Source organism: Eucyclogobius newberryi, unplaced genomic scaffold, assembly GCF_026437365.1.
Source record: "Eucyclogobius newberryi isolate DKJ021-1_F unplaced genomic scaffold, fEucNew1.0.hap1 SCAF_12, whole genome shotgun sequence".
NCBI classification, from domain to species: domain Eukaryota; kingdom Metazoa; phylum Chordata; class Actinopteri; order Gobiiformes; family Gobiidae; genus Eucyclogobius; species Eucyclogobius newberryi.
The window spans coordinates 38,207,401-38,231,569 of record NW_027315746.1 but is presented as its reverse complement, the minus strand read 5'-3'; the positions used below and the strand labels follow the sequence as shown (position 1 = coordinate 38,231,569).

The following is a 24,169-nucleotide window of genomic DNA, read 5'->3' as shown; positions in this document are numbered from 1 at the left end:
AGCCCTCCAATTCCTCTTTCATGATGGTGTTTCTTATTGAACACAGTTTGTCTCTTTAACTCTTTCTCTTCATCTTTTGTCCTGCTCAGAATCTTCTCTCTGTCTTTGATCCAGTGTTTTATGTCTTTAAGATGAAGCTGCACGACGCTCTGTGGTCCTGAACTCTAGTGTCTGACGTGTGAGAGAGACTCTGGTGCAGTGGCTCTTTAGTCTCACTATGTGGCTCTTTAGTCTCACTGTGTGGCTCTTTAGTCTCACTGTGTGGCTCTTTTTAGTCTCACTGTGTGGCTCTCTTTAGTCTCACTGTGTGGCTCTCTTTAGTCTCACTGTGTGGCTCTCTTTAGTCTCACTATGTGGCTCTCTTTAGGCTCACTATGTGGCACTCTTTAGTCTCACTGTGTGGCTCTTTAGTCTCACTGTGTGGCTCTTTAGTCTCACTGTGTGGCTCTTTAGTCTCACTGTGTGGCTCTTTAGTCTCACTGTGTGGCTCTTTAGTCTCACTGTGTGGCTCTCACTATGTGGCTCTTTAGTCTCACTATGTGGCTCTTTAGTCTCACTATGTGGCTCTCTTTAGTCTCACTATGTGGCTCTTTAGTCTCACTATGTGGCTCTTTAGTCTCACTATGTGGCTCTTTAGTCTCACTATGTGGCTCTTTAGTCTCACTATGTGGCTCTTTAGTCTCACTATGTGGCTCTTTAGTCTCACTATGTGGCTCTCTTTAGTCTCACTATGTGGCTCTCTTTAGTCTCACTATGTGGCTCTCTTTAGTCTCACTATGTGGCTCTCTTTAGTCTCACTATGTGGCTCTCTTTAGTCTCACTATGTGGCTCTCTTTAGTCTCACTATGTGGCTCTTTAGTCTCACTATGTGGCTCTTTAGTCTCACTATGTGGCTCTTTAGTCTCACTATGTGGCTCTTTAGTCTCACTATGTGGCTCTTTTGTCTCACTATGTGGCTCTTTTGTCTCACTATGTGGCTCTCTTTAGTCTCACTATGTGGCTCTCTTTAGTCTCACTATGTGGCTCTCTTTAGTCTCACTATGTGGCTCTCTTTAGTCTCACTATGTGGCTCTCTTTAGTCTCACTATGTGGCTCTTTAGTCTCACTATGTGGCTCTCTTTAGTCTCACTATGTGGCTCTTTAGTCTCACTATGTGGCTCTCTTTAGTCTCACTATGTGGCTCTCTTTAGTCTCACTATGTGGCTCTTTAGTCTCACTATGTGGCTCTTTAGTCTCACTATGTGGCTCTTTAGTCTCACTATGTGGCTCTTTAGTCTCACTATGTGGCTCTTTAGTCTCACTATGTGGCTCTTTAGTCTCACTATGTGGCTCTTTAGTCTCACTATGTGGCTCTTTAGTCTCACTATGTGTCTCTTTAGTCTCACTATGTGGCTCTTTAGTCTCACTATGTGGCTCTTTAGTCTCACTATGTGGCTCTTTAGTCTCACTATGTGGCTCTTTAGTCTCACTATGTGGCTCTCTTTAGTCTCACTATGTGGCTCTCTTTAGTCTCACTATGTGGCTCTCTTTAGTCTCACTATGTGGCTCTTTAGTCTCACTATGTGGCTCTTTAGTCTCACTATGTGGCTCTTTAGTCTCACTATGTGGCTCTTTAGTCTCACTATGTGGCTCTTTAGTCTCACTATGTGGCTCTCTTTAGTCTCACTATGTGGCTCTCTTTAGTCTCACTATGTGGCTCTCTTTAGTCTCACTATGTGGCTCTTTAGTCTCACTATGTGGCTCTTTAGTCTCACTATGTGGCTCTGTGGCTCTCTTTAGTCTCACTATGTGGCTCTCTTTAGTCTCACTATGTGGCTCTCTTTAGTCTCACTATGTGGCTCTTTAGTCTCACTATGTGGCTCTTTAGTCTCACTATGTGGCTCTTTAGTCTCACTATGTGGCTCTTTAGTCTCACTATGTGGCTCTTTAGTCTCACTATGTGGCTCTTTAGTCTCACTATGTGGCTCTCTTTAGTCTCACTATGTGGCTCTCTTTAGTCTCACTATGTGGCTCTCTAGTCTCACTATGTGGCTCTCTAGTCTCACTATGTGGCTCTCTAGTCTCACTATGTGGCTCTCTAGTCTCACTATGTGGCTCTCTAGTCTCACTATGTGGCTCTCTAGTCTCACTATGTGGCTCTTTAGTCTCACTATGTGGCTCTTTAGTCTCACTATGTGGCTCTTTAGTCTCACTATGTGGCTCTTTAGTCTCACTATGTGGCTCTTTAGTCTCACTATGTGGCTCTTTAGTCTCACTATGTGGCTCTTTAGTCTCACTATGTGGCTCTCTTTAGTCTCACTATGTGGCTCTTTAGTCTCACTATGTGGCTCTCTTTAGTTTCACTATGTGGCTCTTTAGTCTCACTATGTGGCTCTTTAGTCTCACTATGTGGCTCTCTTTAGTCTCACTATGTGGCTCTCTTTAGTCTCACTATGTGGCTCTTTAGTCTCACTATGTGGCTCTTTAGTCTCACTATGTGGCTCTTTAGTCTCACTATGTGGCTCTTTTGTCTCACTATGTGGCTCTTTTGTCTCACTATGTGGCTCTTTAGTCTCACTATGTGGCTCTCTTTAGTCTCACTATGTGGCTCTCTTTAGTCTCACTATGTGGCTCTTTAGTCTCACTATGTGGCTCTTTAGTCTCACTATGTGGCTCTTTAGTCTCACTATGTGGCTCTTTAGTCTCACTATGTGGCTCTCTTTAGTCTCACTATGTGGCTCTTTAGTCTCACTATGTGGCTCTCTAGTCTCACTATGTGGCTCTCTTTAGTCTCACTATGTGGCTCTCTAGTCTCACTATGTGGCTCTCTAGTCTCACTATGTGGCTCTTTAGTCTCACTATGTGGCTCTTTAGTCTCACTATGTGGCTCTCTTTAGTCTCACTATGTGGCTCTCTTTAGTCTCACTATGTGGCTCTCTTTAGTCTCACTATGTGGCTCTTTAGTCTCACTATGTGGCTCTCTTTAGTCTCACTATGTGGCGCTCTTTAGTCTCACTATGTGGCTCTTTAGTCTCACTATGTGGCTCTTTAGTCTCACTATGTGGCTCTCTTTAGTCTCACTATGTGGCTCTCTTTAGTCTCACTATGTGGCTCTCTTTAGTCTCACTATGTGGCTCTTTAGTCTCACTATGTGGCTCTTTAGTCTCACTATGTGGCTCTTTAGTCTCACTATGTGGCTCTTTAGTCTCACTATGTGGCTCTTTAGTCTCACTATGTGGCTCTTTAGTCTCACTATGTGGCTCTTTAGTCTCACTATGTGGCTCTTTAGTCTCACTATGTGGCTCTTTAGTCTCACTATGTGGCTGTCTTTAGTCTCACTATGTGGCTGTCTTTAGTCTCACTATGTGGCTCTCTTTAGTCTCACTGTGTGGCTCTTTAGTCTCACTGTGTGGCTCTTTAGTCTCACTGTGTGGCTCTTTAGTCTCACTATGTGGCTCTTTAGTCTCACTATGTGGCTCTCTTTAGTCTCACTATGTGGCTCTTTAGTCTCACTATGTGGCTCTCTTTAGTCTCACTATGTGGCTCTTTAGTCTCACTATGTGGCTCTTTAGTCTCACTATGTGGCTCTTTAGTCTCACTATGTGGCTCTTTAGTCTCACTATGTGGCTCTCTTTAGTCTCACTATGTGGCTCTCTTTAGTCTCACTATGTGGCTCTCTTTAGTCTCACTATGTGGCTCTCTTTAGTCTCACTATGTGGCTCTCTTTAGTCTCACTATGTGGCTCTCTTTAGTCTCACTATGTGGCTCTTTAGTCTCACTATGTGGCTCTTTAGTCTCACTATGTGGCTCTTTAGTCTCACTATGTGGCTCTTTAGTCTCACTATGTGGCTCTTTAGTCTCACTATGTGGCTCTCTTTAGTCTCACTATGTGGCTCTCTTTAGTCTCACTATGTGGCTATCTTTAGTCTCACTATGTGGCTCTCTTTAGTCTCACTATGTGGCTCTCTTTAGTCTCACTATGTGGCTCTCTTTAGTCTCACTATGTGGCTCTCTTTAGTCTCACTATGTGGCTCTCTTTAGTCTCACTATGTGGCTCTCTTTAGTCTCACTATGTGGCTCTTTAGTCTCACTATGTGGCTCTTTAGTCTCACTATGTGGCTCTTTAGTCTCACTATGTGGCTCTTTAGTCTCACTATGTGGCTCTTTAGTCTCACTATGTGGCTCTTTAGTCTCACTATGTGGCTCTTTAGTCTCACTATGTGGCTCTTTAGTCTCACTATGTGGCTCTTTAGTCTCACTATGTGGCTCTTTTGTCTCACTATGTGGCTCTTTTGTCTCACTATGTGGCTCTTTTGTCTCACTATGTGGCTCTTTTGTCTCACTATGTGGCTCTTGTCTCACTATGTGGCTCTTTTGTCTCACTATGTGGCTCTTTTGTCTCACTATGTGGCTCTCTTTAGTCTCACTATGTGGCTCTCTTTAGTCTCACTATGTGGCTCTCTTTAGTCTCACTATGTGGCTCTCTTTAGTCTCACTATGTGGCTCTCTTTAGTCTCACTATGTGTGGCTCTTTAGTCTCACTATGTGGCTCTTTAGTCTCACTATGTGGCTCTTTAGTCTCACTATGTGGCTCTCTTTAGTCTCACTATGTGGCTCTCTTTAGTCTCACTATGTGGCTCTCTAGTCTCACTATGTGGCTCTTTAGTCTCACTATGTGGCTCTTTAGTCTCACTATGTGGCTCTTTAGTCTCACTATGTGGCTCTTTAGTCTCACTATGTGGCTCTTTAGTCTCACTATGTGGCTCTCTTTAGTCTCACTATGTGGCTCTCTTTAGTCTCACTATGTGGCTCTTTAGTCTCACTATGTGGCTCTTTAGTCTCACTATGTGGCTCTTTAGTCTCACTATGTGGCTCTTTAGTCTCACTATGTGGCTCTTTAGTCTCACTATGTGGCTCTTTAGTCTCACTATGTGGCTCTTTAGTCTCACTATGTGGCTCTTTAGTCTCACTATGTGGCTCTCTTTAGTCTCACTATGTGGCTCTCTTTAGTCTCACTATGTGGCTCTCTTTAGTCTCACTATGTGGCTCTCTTTAGTCTCACTATGTGGCTCTCTTTAGTCTCACTATGTGGCTCTTTAGTCTCACTATGTGGCTCTTTAGTCTCACTATGTGGCTCTTTAGTCTCACTATGTGGCTCTTTAGTCTCACTATGTGGCTCTTTAGTCTCACTATGTGGCTCTTTAGTCTCACTATGTGGCTCTTTAGTCTCACTATGTGGCTCTTTAGTCTCACTATGTGGCTCTTTAGTCTCACTATGTGGCTCTTTAGTCTCACTATGTGGCTCTTTAGTCTCACTATGTGGCTCTTTAGTTTCACTATGTGGCTCTTTAGTCTCACTATGTGGCTCTTTAGTCTCACTATGTGGCTCTTTAGTCTCACTATGTGGCTCTTTAGTCTCACTATGTGGCTCTTTAGTCTCACTATGTGGCTCTTTAGTCTCACTATGTGGCTCTTTAGTCTCACTATGTGGCTCTCTTTAGTCTCACTATGTGGCTCTCTTTAGTCTCACTATGTGGCTCTCTTTAGTCTCACTATGTGGCTCTCTTTAGTCTCACTATGTGGCTCTCTTTAGTCTCACTATGTGGCTCTCTTTAGTCTCACTATGTGGCTCTCTTTAGTCTCACTATGTGGCTCTCTTTAGTCTCACTATGTGGCTCTCTTTAGTCTCACTATGTGGCTCTCTTTAGTCTCACTATGTGGCTCTCTTTAGTCTCACTATGTGGCTCTTTAGTCTCACTATGTGGCTCTTTAGTCTCACTATGTGGCTCTTTAGTCTCACTATGTGGCTCTTTAGTCTCACTATGTGGCTCTTTAGTCTCACTATGTGGCTCTTTAGTCTCACTATGTGGCTCTTTAGTCTCACTATGTGGCTCTTTTGTCTCACTATGTGGCTCTTTTGTCTCACTATGTGGCTCTTTTGTCTCACTATGTGGCTCTTTTGTCTCACTATGTGGCTCTTTTGTCTCACTATGTGGCTCTCTTTAGTCTCACTATGTGGCTCTCTTTAGTCTCACTATGTGGCTCTCTTTAGTCTCACTATGTGGCTCTCTTTAGTCTCACTATGTGGCTCTCTTTAGTCTCACTATGTGTGGCTCTTTAGTCTCACTATGTGGCTCTTTAGTCTCACTATGTGGCTCTTTAGTCTCACTATGTGGCTCTCTTTAGTCTCACTATGTGGCTCTCTTTAGTCTCACTATGTGGCTCTCTTTAGTCTCACTATGTGGCTCTTTAGTCTCACTATGTGGCTCTTTAGTCTCACTATGTGGCTCTTTAGTCTCACTATGTGGCTCTTTAGTCTCACTATGTGGCTCTTTAGTCTCACTATGTGGCTCTTTAGTCTCACTATGTGGCTCTTTAGTCTCACTATGTGGCTCTTTAGTCTCACTATGTGGCTCTTTAGTCTCACTATGTGGCTCTTTAGTCTCACTATGTGGCTCTTTAGTCTCACTATGTGGCTCTTTAGTCTCACTATGTGGCTCTCTTTAGTCTCACTATGTGGCTCTCTTTAGTCTCACTATGTGGCTCTCTTTAGTCTCACTATGTGGCTCTCTTTAGTCTCACTATGTGGCTCTCTTTAGTCTCACTATGTGGCTCTTTAGTCTCACTATGTGGCTCTCTTTAGTCTCACTATGTGGCTCTTTAGTCTCACTATGTGGCTCTTTAGTCTCACTATGTGGCTCTTTAGTCTCACTATGTGGCTCTTTAGTCTCACTATGTGGCTCTTTAGTCTCACTATGTGGCTCTTTAGTCTCACTATGTGGCTCTTTAGTCTCACTATGTGGCTCTTTAGTCTCACTATGTGGCTCTTGGACAGAATAAACTACATTGTTCTGTTTTTGTGTTGCATCTTGTCCTGAGGATGAACCACTTTGTGTCTTAAAGTGTTTCCTGCTTTAAAGGTCCCATAACATGCACAATGGACTTTTCAGAGCTTTTAACCTTCTTACATTGCTATTTGTGCTTCATTTATGTCCTGAGTGTTTTTTTAATTGATTCCCTCAGTGTTTAGCTTTATTACAGACTATATCCTTTCCTCCAATCTCCAAACTGACGGGCGGTGGGGCAAGACCGTGTCATAAGGGCAAGCATGCATCATCACCCCCCTCTCCACCCCCCTCCCGCCCCCTTCCCCCCGGCTCCGCGCTGCTGTCTCCCTACAAGCCCATTCCGGAGTTTTTCTGCTTTGATTTACGAGGAAACACGGTTCAAAGAGGCCCAAAACTTCATTAATGATATCACACTCTTTACTATTATCACAATGGTGAAGGTTTATGTGGCAGTTGATGCAGCAACCGGGAAGATAAAACGGAGAGAAGTTCTATCCGATATAGAAAAAACAGGAAATAAGAGCGCGATGGACATAAGACTTATATATATATATATATATATATATATATATATATATATATATATATATATATATTTATTTAGGCTCAAAGTAGTGTTGATCTGAAGTTCTATCGTTTCTCACTCACTCGCGCGGCAGGAGCGGCGCAGCGCGGCGCAGACAGTTGTGGGGCCTACGTCACGGGTGGGCGGGGCACACACGCTCTGAGACTACGTCACGGGTTGGGCGGGGGAGCCAGATGGCTCTTGGGTGGGGGCGAATATCAAACCAAGCTGTCTGGATTTCCGGGTTGGTGAGGGGTCCAAGGTCTGGGTGATATTTCTTAACTATTATGTTAAGGGTGTTGCACAACACTTATTATGATCAATGATACACTTAGGATAGACTACCAAACGTGAACAAAAGCACGTTATGTCACCTTTAAAATAAACAGGGATTTCATGTTGTCTAAAAATCCATTACAGTTTTTCAGACAGAGACATAAGGGACAGAGACATAAGGGACAGAAACACCCTTCTCTGTTCTGTTGAGAGCCCAAGCCGGGTATCCACAGGCTGAGAGGGCATTATGGGCATGTTTTTCCTCCTTCCTCTTGTCCTCTGAGCTTGTTTCTTGATTGTTACAAACGTATCATCGACGTAGCGAAGCCAAAGCTTTGGGGCGGAGCCTGAGAAAGAGGCCAGAGCCTTCTTCTCAAAGTGTTCCATGTACAGTTTGACCACTGTGGGAGAGACGAGCCCATGGCACAGCCATGAATCTGTCTGTAAAAATGTCCCCGGAATTGAAAGTAAGTGGTGTTCAGACAGATGTCCAGCAGTTTGCAGATGTGTTCAGTTTGGTCCTGTCCTGTAGGTGGTGTCCTCCTGCAGTCTGGTCCTGTCCTGTAGGTGGTGTCCTCCTGCAGTCTGGTCCTGTCCTGTAGGTGGTGTCCTCCTGCAGTCTGGTCCTGTCCTGTAGGTGGTGTCCTCCTGCAGTCTGGTCCTGTCCTGTAGGTGGTGTCCTCCTGCAGTCTGGTCCTGTCCTGTAGGTGGCGTCCTCCTGCAGTCTGGTCCTGTCCTGTAGGTGGTGTCCTCCTGCAGTCTGGTCCTGTCCTGTAGGTGGTGTCCTCCTGCAGTCTGGTCCTGTCCTGTAGGTGGTGTCCTCCTGCAGTCTGATCCTGTCCTGTAGGTGGTGTCCTCCTGCAGTCTGGTCCTGTCCTGTAGGTGGTGTCCTCCTGCAGTCTGGTCTTGTCCTGTAGGTGGTGTCCTCCTGCAGTCTGGTCCTGTCCTGTAGGTGGTGTCCTCCTGCAGTCTGGTCCTGTCCTGTAGGTGGCGTCCTCCTGCAGTCTGGTCCTGTCCTGTAGGTGGTGTCCTCCTGCAGTCTGGTCCTGTCCTGTAGGTGGTGTCCTCCTGCAGTCTGGTCCTGTCCTGTAGGTGGTGTCCTCCTGCAGTCTGGTCCTGTCCTGTAGGTGGTGTCCTCCTGCAGTCTGGTCCTGTCCTGTAGGTGGTGTCCTCCTGCAGTCTGGTCCTGTCCTGTAGGTGGTGTCCTCCTGCAGTCTGGTCCTGTCCTGTAGGTGGTGTCCTCCTGCAGTCTGGTCCTGTCCTGTAGGTGGCGTCCTCCTGCAGTCTGGTCCTGTCCTGTAGGTGGTGTCCTCCTGCAGTCTGGTCCTGTCCTGTAGGTGGTGTCCTCCTGCAGTCTGGTCCTGTCCTGTAGGTGGTGTCCTCCTGCAGTCTGGTCCTGTCCTGTAGGTGGTGTCCTCCTGCAGTCTGGTCCTGTCCTGTAGGTGGTGTCCTCCTGCAGTCTGGTCCTGTCCTGTAGGTGGTGTCCTCCTGCAGTCTGGTCCTGTCCTGTAGGTGGCGTCCTCCTGCAGTCTGGTCCTGTCCTGTAGGTGGTGTCCTCCTGCAGTCTGGTCCTGTCCTGTAGGTGGTGTCCTCCTGCAGTCTGGTCCTGTCCTGTAGGTGGTGTCCTCCTGCAGTCTGGTCCTGTCCTGTAGGTGGTGTCCTCCTGCAGTCTGGTCCTGTCCTGTAGGTGGTGTCCTCCTGCATGTTCTGGAGCCAAGATGGTTGTTAGATGTTTGGCCACATTGTACGTGATGGAATCTGTGCTGCACAAGATGGGTCTGAGTGGAACATCTCTTTTATGGATTTTGGGGAGGCCATAACTATGGAATATCTTCCCCAGAGGCCCGTCTATCACTTCCTCTTTTTCCAGCTTTTGTAAACAGTCACAATCACTTTATTCTTGGAGCCACTGGTCGGATCTCATTTCAAGCGTTCGTATGTGGACGTGTCCTCGAGGAGGCTGTGGACGTGTCCTCGAGGAGGCTGTGGACGTGTCCTCGAGGAGGCTGTGGACGTGTCCTCGAGGAGGCTGGCTGTGGACGTGTCCTCGAGGAGGCTGTGGACGTGTCCTCGAGGAGGCTGTGGACGTGTCCTCGAGGAGGCTGGCTGTGGACGTGTCCTCGAGGAGGCTGTGGACGTGTCCTCGAGGAGGCTGTGGACGTGTCCTCGAGGAGGCTGTAGACTTTGTCTGCACTGTGATTCTCAACACAGCTGATTATGAAGCCAGAATCCAGACGACTACAACTGAATCTTTTTCTTCAATGGAACACTCCTGGACAAATGAGGGACTACACCGACATACAACAGCAGCTCAAAATAAGACCCGTTCCAAATGAAATAAAGAAATAAGGGACTTCGGTTATGGTGTCGGGCTGAACAGCCACAGAGGTTTGTTTTAAAATCGGTGTTGGACCCAGAAAGGAGTCTTTCCTGGGAGTAAAATGGAAAAATACAAGGTTGGTAATGGTACGGGACCTAAAAAAAATCAACGCTGATGGATCATGGCTCAAGTGCAGAACAGCCCACCTGACACGCTAACGAGGCTAACATGGCTGGCTAGCGGGTCCAGCGTGGCGATCCGCAGCCCTTTCCCCACAGCAACACCAGGTTTAGCCGGCCTCGATGTCGAATCAGAGGGCTCCCCGGCCAGGTGAAGGTGAGGAGATGACAACACCAGCTAGGGGGGAGGAAATGGAGCATTCTTCTTTCAAGCTAAACAGCGTATTTCAGATGAGGGCTGAGATGATGACACCACAGATGAAGAATAAAAATATGAAATTTAAGATCCTGGTAGGCACAGGCCCACAGAGGAGCTTTTTCAAATGTTGCTTTTGGGCTGAAGAAGGCTCTGACACGGGGGTCGGAACTTTAACATACAGAGAACACGGTGTGACCCCTGAACAGTGCTTCCACTGGTGTCTTCTTCTACAGTGTGTCAAAAGCTTCCTGATTGAGTGCCCCCCAGTGGCCGTTAGCCACCATGTACCGGCTTAAAGTCAGAAAATTCCGGTACATTACTGTTGAATTTGAGAAAGGAGAAAAAACACTTTGAGAAAACACACCTAGGATGGACCAGCCGTGAATGATTGGTGCCCAACACCAAGCTGCAATTGTAAATGAGAAGTTGTTCTTAATGGTTTGGCTGATAAAATACAATAGAGATCAGTGCGCACGGTCTAAAAGCCTGAGCTCTCCAACTGACCAAGAAGTGTCAGATTTAGCCAAATGAACCAGGTCTTTCCTTCTGCTGCTGTCAGACTCTACAACAAACACTGTCATACCCATGTGCAATACGGACATACCCATGTGCAATACTGTCATACCCATGTGCAATACGGACATACCCATGTGCAATACTGTCAAACCCATGTGCAATCCATGTGCAATACTGTCATACCCATGTGCAATACTGTCAAACCCATGTACAATCCATGTGCAATACTGTCATACCCATGTGCAATACTGACTTAATCATATGCAATACTGACATACCTATGTGCAATACTGTCATAATCTTGTGCAATACGGACATACCCATGTGCAATACTGTCATAATCATGTGCAATACTGTCATAATCATGTGCAATACTGTCATACCCATGTGCAATACTGTCATACCCATGTGCAATACTGACATACCCATGTGCCATACTGTCATAATCATGTGCAATACTGTCATACCCATGTGCAATACTGTCATACCCATGTGCAATACTGACATACCCATGTGCCATACTGTCATAATCATGTGCAATACTGACATAATCATGTGCAATACTGTCATAATCATGTGCAATACTGACATAGTCATGTGCAATACTGTCATAATCATGTGCAATACTGACATAATCATGTGCAATACTGTCATAATCATGTGCATTACTGACATACCCATGTGCAATACTGACATACCCATGTGCCATACGGACATACCCATGTGCAATACTGTCATAATCATGTGCAATACTGTCATAATCATGTGCAATACTGACATAATCATGTGCAATACTGACATAATCATGTGCAATACTGACATAATCATGTGCAATACTGTCATAATCATGTGCAATACTGACATACCCATGTGCAATACTGACATAATCATGTGCAATACTGTCATAATCATGTGCAATACTGTCATAATCATGTGCAATACTGTCATAATCATGTGCAATACTGTCATAATCATGTGCAATACTGTCATAATCATGTGCAATACTGACATAATCATGTGCAATACTGTCATAATCATGTGCAATACTGACATACCCATGTGCCATACGGACATACCCATGTGCAATACTGACATAATCATGTGCAATACTGACATAATCATGTGCAATACTGACATAATCTAATCATGTGCAATACTGACATAATCATGTGCAATACTGTCATAATCATGTGCAATACTGACATAGTCATGTGCAATACTGTCATAATCATGTGCAATACTGACATAATCATGTGCAATACTGTCATACCCATGTGCAATACTGACATACCCATGTGCAATACTGTCATAATCATGTGCAATACTGTCATAATCATGTGCAATACAGACATAATCATGTGCAATACTGTCATAATCATGTGCAATACTGTCAATCATGTGCAATACTGACATAATCATGTGCAATACTGTCATAATCATGTGCAATACTGACATAGTCATGTGCAATACTGTCATAATCATGTGCAATACTGACATAATCATGTGCAATACTGTCATACCCATGTGCAATACTGACATACCCATGTGCAATACTGTCATAATCATGTGCAATACTGTCATAATCATGTGCAATACTGACATAATCATGTGCAATACTGTCATAATCATGTGCAATACTGACATAATCATGTGCAATACTGTCATAATCATGTGCAATACTGACATAGTCATGTGCAATACTGACATAATCATGTGCAATACTGACATAATCATGTGCAATACTGTCAATCATGTGCAATACTGACATAATCATGTGCAATACTGTCATAATCATGTGCAATACTGACATAATCATGTGCAATACTGTCATAATCATGTGCAATACTGACATAGTCATGTGCAATACTGACATAGTCATGTGCATGTAACTGCTGTAAATAAGAGCGTTTACTTTTACCGTTATTTTATTCCTTATTAAGAATATGAGAGGTTTTTGTCTTTAAGAGTTTTTCTATTAACCTGTTCCCATCCACCTGTGCGCCGGCGAGCATTTTTCATATCTCAAATATTCTCTTACATCACTTTTATTTCCGTGGTCAATACCATAGGTTATACATCATTTTAAAGCTTATTTTCTCAACAAAACGAATATGTCATTGATTTACATTGAATAATTTGCCCCAAGAAGCAATTGCCAATAGTTTGTGAGAAGTCTCAACTTTTACAAAGGCATGTCCTGTTTGTGTTTATGACGGACGAAACAGCTTTAATTCTGTTCATCCTTGTACTCAGTCTGTCCATAAAGAACCATTGAAAAACAATATCCACTTGTGTTTTTACAGAAGTTTTCCGATTTCCAGATATTGTTAAGTAAACAAAGTTTTCTTCTCTGGCTCATACTTTTCGTCCGGCTCGTCCAGCGCATTTCTCCGTCCATAACAAATGACATGTTTGACTTATAAGATGGTGTTTGGCATAGATTTTTTCTTCAGACTGTTTCCTACAGAATGAGGTTGTTTTTTTACAGCCTCCGGAAAGAAAAAAAAGGCGCCGCTTCTGACGCGCGCATCCATCTTGTTTTTAGCCACATAGCCTTGGCATGCGGTGACGTAGAAAACTTTGATTGACATATTATTCTAGCTAATAAGAATAGCTTTCGAATGGTGGGCTTCCTCACACAGAATCGTCTATTCACGTGCGTAAAGCAGTCAAGGGCCAGATTTTTCGGCAGGAGGCCACTAGATTTGACGCATCACGTTTTCTGATTTGATTAGCCTTTTGGACGCGCATTTTGTTAGATATATGTATTATTATACCAATACAAAAATATTTTTTTCACCTCAATATGGGAAATTCATGGGTAAACTCATATTTACACTTTCACATACATTGTTTTTAGCAGTTATAATAGGTATTAGTGGCCTACAAAACATCAAAATGTATGTTTTATGATCATAGAGGAGCTAAAATTGTAATAAAACAGTTTGGCACATATTTGGATCACTTGTTCCGAATATACTTTTTGATACAAAAAGGTCAAAGCACCAAAATGCTTCTGTTCCTAGAGATCTGAAACTTGACACAGTTGTTGTCATGACAACATCATGTACAGTGAACAGCATAAACACAATGAAGTATGTCATGCTCAGGACCATTACAAATTGACAATATTCAGGCGAGACTAAAAAAGGATGTTTTGTTTATGTTTGGGCCTCTGTAGTGTAAGTTCTGAAGCCCTGACAGTGTGTCATGTGCACATCTGCAGAAACTAGAAGGCCTAAGCTTTCCCATGATGCATCACACTCACATGTGGAACGCAAGATCCTCTTTTAATAAGCAATGACATGTGGGTCTGACCATTGTGCACAGGGCCAAAGAGGCGGATGGTGACAGGTTAAGAGTGTTTTTTTTAAAGCTTCCTATAAGTCAGGCATGTCCAAAGTCCGGCCCGCGGGCCAATTGCGGCCCGTGGTCAATTTTCATCAGGCCCGCAGCCTCTGTCATAAAATCTATAATATGTGGCCCGCCGCGCCACCACTGTTGACCAGCGCATAAAATGCACACCTACAAAAGCTATTTTATATGTATCCACTAGAGGGCAGCAGCACTCGGTTGAACTCTGGCTGCGTGACACCTGTGTGATCCTTCCGGACAATTTCAGAGATGGCGACTGCAAATAAAAAAAGGAAAGTTGACACTGAGCGTCGGCTCTTCCAGGACAAGTGGAAATTGGACTATTTTTTCACTGAAATAGGAAACAACTGTGTCTGCCTAATCTGCCAAGAGACTGTGTCTGTGTTTAAGGAATACAATGTCAAGAGACACGACGAAACATGCGACATGTATGACAAGCGAACGGGGAGCGAACGCAGCGAAAAATTGAAGCAACTGGAACTGGTTTAACGTCACAGCAGCGAGAGTCAAATGAAAATGCCACAAAGGCGAGCTACGAGGTGGCAACGCTGATCGCTAAGCACAGCAAACCCTTTACCGAGGGTGAATTTATCAAAGACTGCGTGATGACAATGGTAGAAAAACTCTGTCCTGAGAAGAAGCAAGAGTTTGCCAATGTTTGCCTGGCTCGTAACACTGTGGCACGGAGAATTGAAGATGTGTCATCAGATATTAAGAGACAGTTGGGGGCCAGAGGAAAGGAGTTTGACTTTTTTTCCTTAGCTTGCGACGAAAGCACGGACGCATCTGACACCGCTCAATTACTTTTTTGAGAGGAGTGGACAGCGACATGAACGTGACTGAAGAGCTACTTGACCTGCAGAGCCTTAAAAACCAAACAAGAGGAACAGATTTATTCGTTTCTGTTTGCTCGGCCGTAGATGACATGAAACTCCCGTGGAATAAAGTTTCTGGGATTATTACGGACGGCGCACCTGCCATGGCTGGCGAACGGAGTGGATCATCAACCTGTATCTGCGAAAAAGTCGTCGAACACGGAGGTAAAGCTATAAAACTTCATTGCATTATTCACCAGGAAGTTCTGTGTGTCAAACATCTCAAATATGATCATGTTATGAAACCGGTAATAAAGGCTATTAATTATATTCGCTCTAAAGCCTTGTGCCACCGTCAGTTTCAACAGTTTCTAATCGACATCCAGGCTGAATATGGAGATGTTGTCTATCACAACGACGTGAGATGGCTCAGCCGGGGCTCTGCACTGCAGCGCTTTCAACTCTCTTAGGCAGGAAATTGGAGAGTTCATGGCAAAAAAGGGACAATCAATCACAGAACTAAGTGATCCAGTTTGGCTGCTGATTTGGGTTTTTTAGTTGACACAACAAAGCACCTGAACGTGCTGAACACGAGCCTTCAGGGGCCAAATGCAGTGAGAAGCCAACTGTATTCACACATCCAAACCTTTGGAACCAAGCTGAAACTTTTCCAAAGGCACCTGTCACAACCACAGCCCAATGCCACACACTTCCCGGCGCTGCAGGGAATCATGACCAGCTTTCCACAGAGCAATATCAACGCACAAACAAGGAGGTGCAGCAGACTCTCATCTCTGGCTGAGGAGTTCCAACATCACTTTCGGGATTTTGCAGCTATTGAGAAGGAGATCACCATGTTTTCCTCTCCTTTCTCCGTGGCCCCTGATCCTGCTCCTGACCACCTGCAGCTGGAGCTCATTGAGCTGCAGTGTGACGCCGAGTGCCGCAGTCGACACCAACAGCTCTCTCTTGCGGACTTTTACCGCCAGCTGGATGAAGGCAGGTTCCAAGAGATTCCAACATTTGCTAAGAAAATGCTGAGCTTGTTCGGCTTGACATATTTGTGTGAGCAGACCTTTTCGGTTATGAACTTTAACAAGAGCCGCGTGAGACAACGACTAACTGACTCTCACCTGCGTGACATCTTGCGCATCAAAACCACTGCCTTTGAGCCTGACCTGACCTATGACCTGCAGTCCAGATCTCAGTATCACCCTTCACATTAGTGCAGGAAAGTCTTCTGTCATCTGAGACGACTACATTCTAAAATCTCAGTGAATACATTTTGTTTTGTGTCAAAACTACAGTTATAAATATATATACACTGAGACTTGGTCAATGTTTGCACATCTGAATAAGATAAGAGAAGATGTTCCTTTATTGTCCCACATGGGGAAATTTCATTGGTGGTAGATACAGAAGAACAGATCACTTATATTAAGTCTGAAAAACACTTTCAGTAGAAGATCTCCTATAAATAAAAACTCCCATAGACAAATAAATACATAAATACCATTGCATGTGATAAGCTATTTCTGTTTTTGAATTTAAAAGTTCCAATAATATGTCATGTTTCAAATGAACCTAAGAATGTTTAAGCTTCTTAAAATATAAATAAAAAAAGGCAAATATGAAATGAGTGACTTGGTAAAATTAGTTTAAATTTATTTGTGTTCCATGTGAGGAATGTCAGGCTGAATGGTCAGCCCTCACACACTTTCACCTCGCCAAATCTGGCCCTCTTTGCAAAAAGTTTGGACACCCCTGCTATAAGTTATCTGTTCTTTTACTTCTGTATCTACTTGCGTTGCAACACCGAAATGTCCCCATTGTGGGACAAATAAAGGCTTATCTTCTCTTATCTACTTTTAAACCATTGATAAGGGATGTGGTCGTGTGGTGTTGAGGATCAGCAGCACAAACCTAATATTGCACTGTTGAGTGTGGAACAGACGGGCTCTCTCTGGATGGCATCCAGCTGGTACCCCACAGGGCTGCTCCAGGGGTCCGAGTAGGCCAGCAGGCTGAAGGCATCCTGCAGAGAAACACATGTCAGCCCTGCTTCTCCATCTGAACCCGGTTCACCTGCACGTCTAACATCTGAAAACAGTTGAATGTGCTTGGCGAGGACAATGATGTGACCCAGACAGATCCCGCTGTCGTCACAAAACTAAAACACTATTTTGTTACAAAGGAAAATGTGACTCGCCGGGCTAAAAACATCACAAGACGGAGAAAACGAACTGGAGAATTGTTTTCAAATTTGTGATTTTCGTTTTTTTGCAGAATGTTTAAGTTGAAGTTATGAAGTAGCCCCTCCCCCTCCGTGCTTCAGATAACCCTATTGGTTGTCTTAAACGTATACATTAAGCTGTTAAAAATGGGTAGTTTATGGGTCTTTTTCCAGCGCTCCTCGGGGGCGTCACCTATTTCTAGCAGCGCATTGTTGTTATTTTTCGACCAATCAGCTACGAGCCATATGGCTACTTAAAACACGTCATACTCCGTGGTGTTGGAGATGGAGTACGGAGGACATCCGCCAAAAGAGATGAAAAGAAAAAAGATCCACAAAACGAAAGTGATTGGCGCAAGTACTCACAAGATTCCTGCATGCTAGCAGACATGCTAAAATGATATGCACATCCAAAACTAGCTCAGTAGGTGTTGTTGTTCCTGTGTTAGCCGCGGGCTAAGTTGGAAGCTAAGCTAGGCTAGTGCCATGTTATTGGTTTATTTTTTGGCATTGTTCTGTACAAATTATATAATTATGTAGTATTTCTTGACCTGTGGGTTGTGTGGCTCGTGCTTTAAGTGTGTTTTATGGTGCTTTGGCGTTAGTTTTCGTGACTAAACCAGCTTTAGCCTCCGGGGCCCGGGGCTAACGGCCAGCTCCGGGGCCCGGGGCTAACGGCCAGCTCCGGGGCCCGGGGCTAACGGCCAGCTCCGGGGCCCGGGGCTAACGGCCAGCTCCGGGGCCCGGGGCTAACGGCCAGCTCCGGGGCCCGGAGCTAGCCAGGGCTAACAGCTAGCTGCTTAATAGCTCAATCAAAAGTACATTTAAAATAAAAGGGTGGGCAAATTAAAATATAAAAGTCATAACTATAATGATGTAGATAATGTAGAGAGGTGGTAGTAGGGCCTATATTCTAAGAATCCAAGAAAATTATTTAGAATAACATTTTATTTTTAAGTTCAACTCAACTTCTGGATGGTAGAGATGTGATTTGATAACGTGAAAATAAAATTTCACTTAACTCTGTGTAGATTGTTACCACCAAGGTTGTTCTGAGTCAGTGTGACAGTGTGAGGAGGGGAGGGGCTTATCTCAATGAGATGCAAATGAGCACATTGTCCTATGACCTTGTGAGCCCGGGTCAGGAATGTTTTAGTCCCGTTTTCTTGGTAAAAGTTTTTCAGAGGTGTAACATTCAAATGACCACAACAAATATGATCAGATCTACATGACTGAGACATCATTGCATAGCTTTGAATCTACATTTCCAGAGTCTGAATAACTTAATGTCTCTGGGGAAACTTGTTCCTGGTTTTAAGTCGGCTGGTCACAAATGCTTGATATGTAAAGCCAATTTTGAAACTAGGATGATTCAAAGCAATGTAAATGATACTTTCTTTAACACTTCTTAAGACCATTTTATAACTATTCAGCTTTTAGCAGGTATTGACACGGAAGAAATAAAAAGCACAAATTAGCATCTAGTTTTGCCATTAGTGCTTATGATTTGGGTATATGCTCTAAAACACACATTCTGCAGTAATTGGGGTGAAAGGATCGAGACCAGTCCGTCTGGTTCCAATTGCAATCTAATAATACCTATATCATGTGACAAGCTTTATTACATGTAAGCATCTGGTTTATAGGTCTGTTATCTCAGTTTTCTGAATTAAATTGGTATAATCAGATGCCATTTAAAGTTTTGATTGTAAAGTTCTTACAGTTTGACTTCTCTAACAAACACATTCTCCCTAAATGCAGATGACAGATTTTAACGATTTTCAATGTTTTACTTTATTTGGTGTATTTATACCTGTTATAATATAGATTATAGTTAGTAGGTATTTGTGGAGAAAACCTCGACAAATCTGTAGAAAGTGACACAACACTAGGCAAAATAAACTTGCTCCCATATACTTTTATTTGTCAAATGAAGACAAATTAGAAGAGTTTATTCTCAGCGGTTGTGGGGTAATTTCCAAGTGTAATTTCGTCAATTACAAACAGGAAGTGAAATTATAAACCTAAAACATTTAGCCATTCTCATCATTTTTAGCGAAATTCTAAATATATTGATGTTTGGTCTGACTTGTAGGAGCACTTTAAACATGGCCGGCCCTTCAGAGCCGGGCCAGTACCTTAAGCATCTTCTTGTTGGTGGAGTTCTTGCCACACTGGCGGCGCAGGTGCTCGCTCATGCTCTGCAGCTCTCGTCCGAAGTGGATCATGCGCTCGATGGCGGCCTGGCTGCCTCCACACAGCTGCCTCTTGGACTGCACTGACTCGACTTCTGTGAGGAGACAGCACACATCATGTTTTACACTGCACAGGGTCCGAGCGGGACACAGGGTCTCCGAGCGGGACACAGGGTCTCCGAGCGGGACACAGGGTCTCCGAGCGGGACACAGGGTCTCCGAGCGGGACACAGGGTCTCCGAGCGGGACACAGGGTCCAAGCGGGACACAGGGTCTCCGAGCGGGACACAGGGTCCGAGCGGGACACAGGGTCCGAGCGGGACACAGGGTCCGAGCGGGACACAGGGTCCGAGCGGGACACAGGGTCCAAGCGGGACACAGGGTCTCCGAGCGGGACACAGGGTCCGAGCGGGACACAGGGTCCGAGCGGGACACAGGGTCCGAGCGGGACACAGGGTCCAAGCGGGACACAGGGTCCGAGCGGGACACAGGGTCTCCGAGCGGGACACAGGGTCCGAGCGGGACACAGGGTCCGAGCGGGACACAGGGTCTGAGCGGGACACAGGGTCCGAGCGGGACACAGGGTCTCCGAGCGGGACACAGGGTCCGAGCGGGACACAGGGTCCGAGCGGGACACAGGGTCCGAGCGGGACACAGGGTCTGAGCGGGACACAGGGTCCGAGCGGGACACAGGGTCTGAGCGGGACACAGGGTCCGAGCGGGACACAGCGTGGAACAAAGAGCGCAAACCACAGACCAAAGACCTTCAGCCATTTGAAATGTGCCGTAAGGTCAATTGTTAAAAAAATGGAAGCAATACAAGCTGTGAGTTGTACAAGAACATTTAAGGTTAGGGTTAGGGTTAGGGTTAGGGTTAACCCTTATTCTGAAAGATGAACGTCAGTAAATGAGGAATACAGACCCATGTCAGCGTCACAGTCCTCTGGCTCCACAGGGTGTTTGGAGCTGCCGTTCAGGAAGCCATTGGTTGGTTCTGACACTCCATTGGTGAAGTGGTCCACCTCCATGTCCACATCATTACTGAGACACACAGCACGGGGTATGCATCAGAACATACCCCGGGGTATGCATCAGAACATACCCCGGGGTATGCATCAGAACATACCCCGGGGTATGCATCAGAACATACCCCGGGGTATGCATCAGAACATACCCCGGGGGTATGCATCAGAACATACCCCGGGGGTATGCATCAGAACATACCCCGGGGGTATGCATCAGAACATACCCCGGGGTATGCATCAGAACATACCCCGGGGTATGCATCAGAACATACCCCGGGGTATGCATCAGAACATACCCCGGGGTATGCATCAGAACATACCCCAGGGTATGCATCAGAACATACCCCGGGGTATGCATCAGAACATACCCCGGGGAATACATCAGAACCCGGGGTATACATCTGAACCTGGGGTACACATCTGAACCCGGGGTATACATCTGAACCCGGGGTATACATCTGAACCCGGGGTATACATCTGAACCCGGGGTATACATCTGAACCCGGGGTATACATCTGAACCTGGGGTACACATCTGAACCCGGGGAATACATCAGAACCCGGGGTATAGATCTGAACCTGGGGTACACATCTGAACCCGGGGTACACATCTGAACCCGGGGAATACATCAGAACCCGGGGTATACATCTGAACCCGGGGTATACATCTGAACCTGGGGTATACATCTGAACCCGGGGTATACATCTGAACCCGGGTAATACATCTGAACCCGGGGTATACAGGAGCTAGTGCTGCTGTAGCTCAGACGACACGTCATCACAGTGCACTGAGTGCTACTTTTTCAATACACAAGATGGTCAATCCATTCAACCACATTTCTGAAACCAGCCTAGAACTCTGATTAATTGTCAAAAGTTTAAAAGTATAAATATTAATGAATAGGCAAACTTAACAAGTATCTAAACCAGACTCATTTGAAAAGATGCTTTTTCATGTACCCTGAATTGTACAAACTATGATTATACAATATACAAAGTGCAGGTGAAAAAGGTGAACTGGAGGTCACCTGGTGAAGGTCTGAGCGCAACTGCCGTTCAGGCTGACGTCGAGGGCCGGGGCCGGGGCGGGGCCCGGGCAGGGCTTGTGACTGTGAGGAGAACTGTGGGCCTTTGACGTCACTCCATTACAGCAGTTACTGTCAAACCCTACAACACAACATTGAGTTATCTCCTGGAAACCATTTTTTATGCATCTGTAAAAAAAGGTACCAACTAATCAAGAATCACACTAAATCATGCCATGTCTGGATTTGCCTCCGAACTTTGTCCTCATATAGTGTTCATGGACATTAAAGCTGTGTCCACAGATTTGAAACTTTACTAAAACAACTGTAGTGTTAATTTAGGGTGGTGTAGAACCCGCATGGTAGGGTTTAGGGGTGTAGTACCTGTGAGGTAGGGTTTAGGGGCGGAGTACCTGTGAGGTAGGGTTTAGGGGCGGAGTACCTGTGAGGTAGGGTTTAGGGGCGGAGTACCTGTGAGGTAGGGTTTAGGGGCGGAGTACCTGTGAGGTAGGGTTTAGGGGTGGAGTACCTGTGAGGTAGGGTTTAGGGGTGGAGTACCTGTGAGGTAGGGTTTAGGGGTGGAGTACCTGTGAGGTAGGGTTTAGGGGCGGAGTACCTGTGAGGTAGGGTTTAGGGGCGTAGTACCCGTGAGGTAGGGTTTAGGGGTGTAGAACCCGCATGGTAGGGTTTAGGGGTGTAGAACCCGCATGGTAGGGTTTAGGGGTGGAGTACCTTTGAGGGTTAGGGTTTAGGGGTGGAGTACCTGTGAGGTAGGGTTTAGGGGTGGAGTACCTGTGAGGTAGGGTTTAGGGGTGGAGTACCTGTGAGGTAGGGTTTAGGGGTGGAGTACCTGTGAGGTAGGGTTTAGGGGTGGAGTACCTTTGAGGGTTAGGGTTTAGGGGTGGAGTACCTGTGAGGTAGGGTTTAGGGGTGGAGTACCTGTGAGGTAGGGTTTAGGGGTGGAGTACCTGTGAGGTAGGGTTTAGGGGTGGAGTACCTGTGAGGTAGGGTTTAGGGGTGGAGTACCTGTGAGGTAGGGTTTAGGGGTGGAGTACCTGTGAGGTAGGGTTTAGGGGTGGAGTACCTGTGAGGTAGGGTTTAGGGGTGGAGTACCTGTGAGGTAGGGTTTAGGGGTGGAGTACCTGTGAGGTAGGGTTTAGGGGTGGAGTACCTTTGAGGGTTAGGGTTTAAGGGTGGAGTACCTGTGAGGTAGGGTTTAGGGGTGGAGTACCTGTGAGGTAGGGTTTAGGGGTGGAGTACCTGTGAGGTAGGGTTTAGGGGTGGAGTACCTGTGAGGTAGGGTTTAGGGGTGGAGTACCTGTGAGGCAGGGTTTAGGGGTGGAGTACCTGTGAGGCAGGGTTTAGGGGTGGAGTACCTGTGAGGCAGGGTTTAGGGGTGGAGTACCTGTGAGGTAGGGTTTAGGGGTGGAGTACCTGTGAGGTAGGGTTTAGGGGTGGAGTATCTGTGAGGTAGGGTTTAGGGGTGGAGTACCTGTGAGGTAGGGTTTAGGGGTGGAGTACCTGTGAGGTAGGGTTTAGGGGTGGAGTACCTGTGAGGTAGGGTTTAGGGGTGGAGTACCTGTGAGGTAGGGTTTAGGGGTGGAGTACCTGTGAGGTAGGGTTTAGGGGTGGAGTACCTGTGAGGTAGGGTTTAGGGGTGGAGTACCTGTGAGGTAGGGTTTAGGGGTGGAGTACCTGTGAGGTAGGGTTTAGGGGTGGAGTACTTGTGAGGTAGGGTTTAGGGGTGGAGTACCTGTGAGGTAGGGTTTAGGGGTGGAGTACCTGTGAGGTAGGGTTTAGGGGTGGAGGACCTGTGAGGTAGGGTTTAGGGGTGGAGTACCTGTGAGGTAGGGTTTAGGGGTGGAGTACCTGTGAGGTAGGATTTAGGGGTGGAGTACCTGTGAGGTAGGGTTTAGGGGTGGAGTACCTGTGAGGTAGGGTTTAGGGGTGGAGTACCTGTGAGGTAGGGTTTAGGGGTGGAGTACCTGTGAGGTAGGGTTTAGGGGTGGAGTACCTGTGAGGCAGGGTTTAGGGGTGGAGTACCTGTGAGGCAGGGTTTAGGGGTGGAGTACCTGTGAGGTAGGGTTTAGGGGTGGAGTACCTGTGAGGTAGGGTTTAGGGGTGGAGTACCTGTGAGGTAGGGTTTAGGGGTGGAGTACCTGTGAGGTAGGGTTTAGGGGTGGAGTACCTGTGAGGTAGGGTTTAGGGGTGGAGTACCTGTGAGGTAGGGTTTAGGGGTGGAGTACCTGTGAGGTAGGGTTTAGGGGTGGAGTACCTGTGAGGTAGGGTTTAGGGGTGGAGTACCTGTGAGGTAGGGTTTAGGGGTGGAGTACCTGTGAGGTAGGGTTTAGGGGTGGAGTACCTGTGAGGTAGGGTTTAGGGGTGGAGTACCTGTGAGGTAGGGTTTAGGGGTGGAGTACCTGTGAGGTAGGGTTTAGGGGTGGAGTACCTGTGAGGTAGGATTTAGGGGTGGAGTACCTGTGAGGTAGGGCTGTGAGCCGCTGAAGTTCCGGGGTGAGCCTGGGTAACTGTCCTGAGACTTGGGGCTGCGGCCCCCCAGACAGCGCACCTCGCTGTCAGTGCCATTCACCATCTCGATGAACTGACGCACTCTGGACAC

At 46.0% G+C, this 24,169-nt stretch overlaps 1 protein-coding gene across 1 annotated transcript in view; it reads right to left on the bottom strand.

The window, feature by feature from the left end:
• Window positions 1–24,169, bottom strand: part of ranbp9 (RAN binding protein 9) — a 76,102-nt gene that overhangs the window by 3,618 nt on the left and 48,315 nt on the right. Inside the window, exons 9-13 of the mRNA XM_072441972.1 lie at window positions 24,028–24,161; window positions 21,553–21,691; window positions 20,423–20,541; window positions 19,444–19,595; window positions 16,996–17,107 (exon numbers count right to left, since the gene is read on the bottom strand). Of these exons, the coding sequence (XP_072298073.1) occupies window positions 16,996–17,107; window positions 19,444–19,595; window positions 20,423–20,541; window positions 21,553–21,691; window positions 24,028–24,161 (656 nt within the window). The remainder of the gene's footprint in view (window positions 1–16,995; window positions 17,108–19,443; window positions 19,596–20,422; window positions 20,542–21,552; window positions 21,692–24,027; window positions 24,162–24,169) is intronic.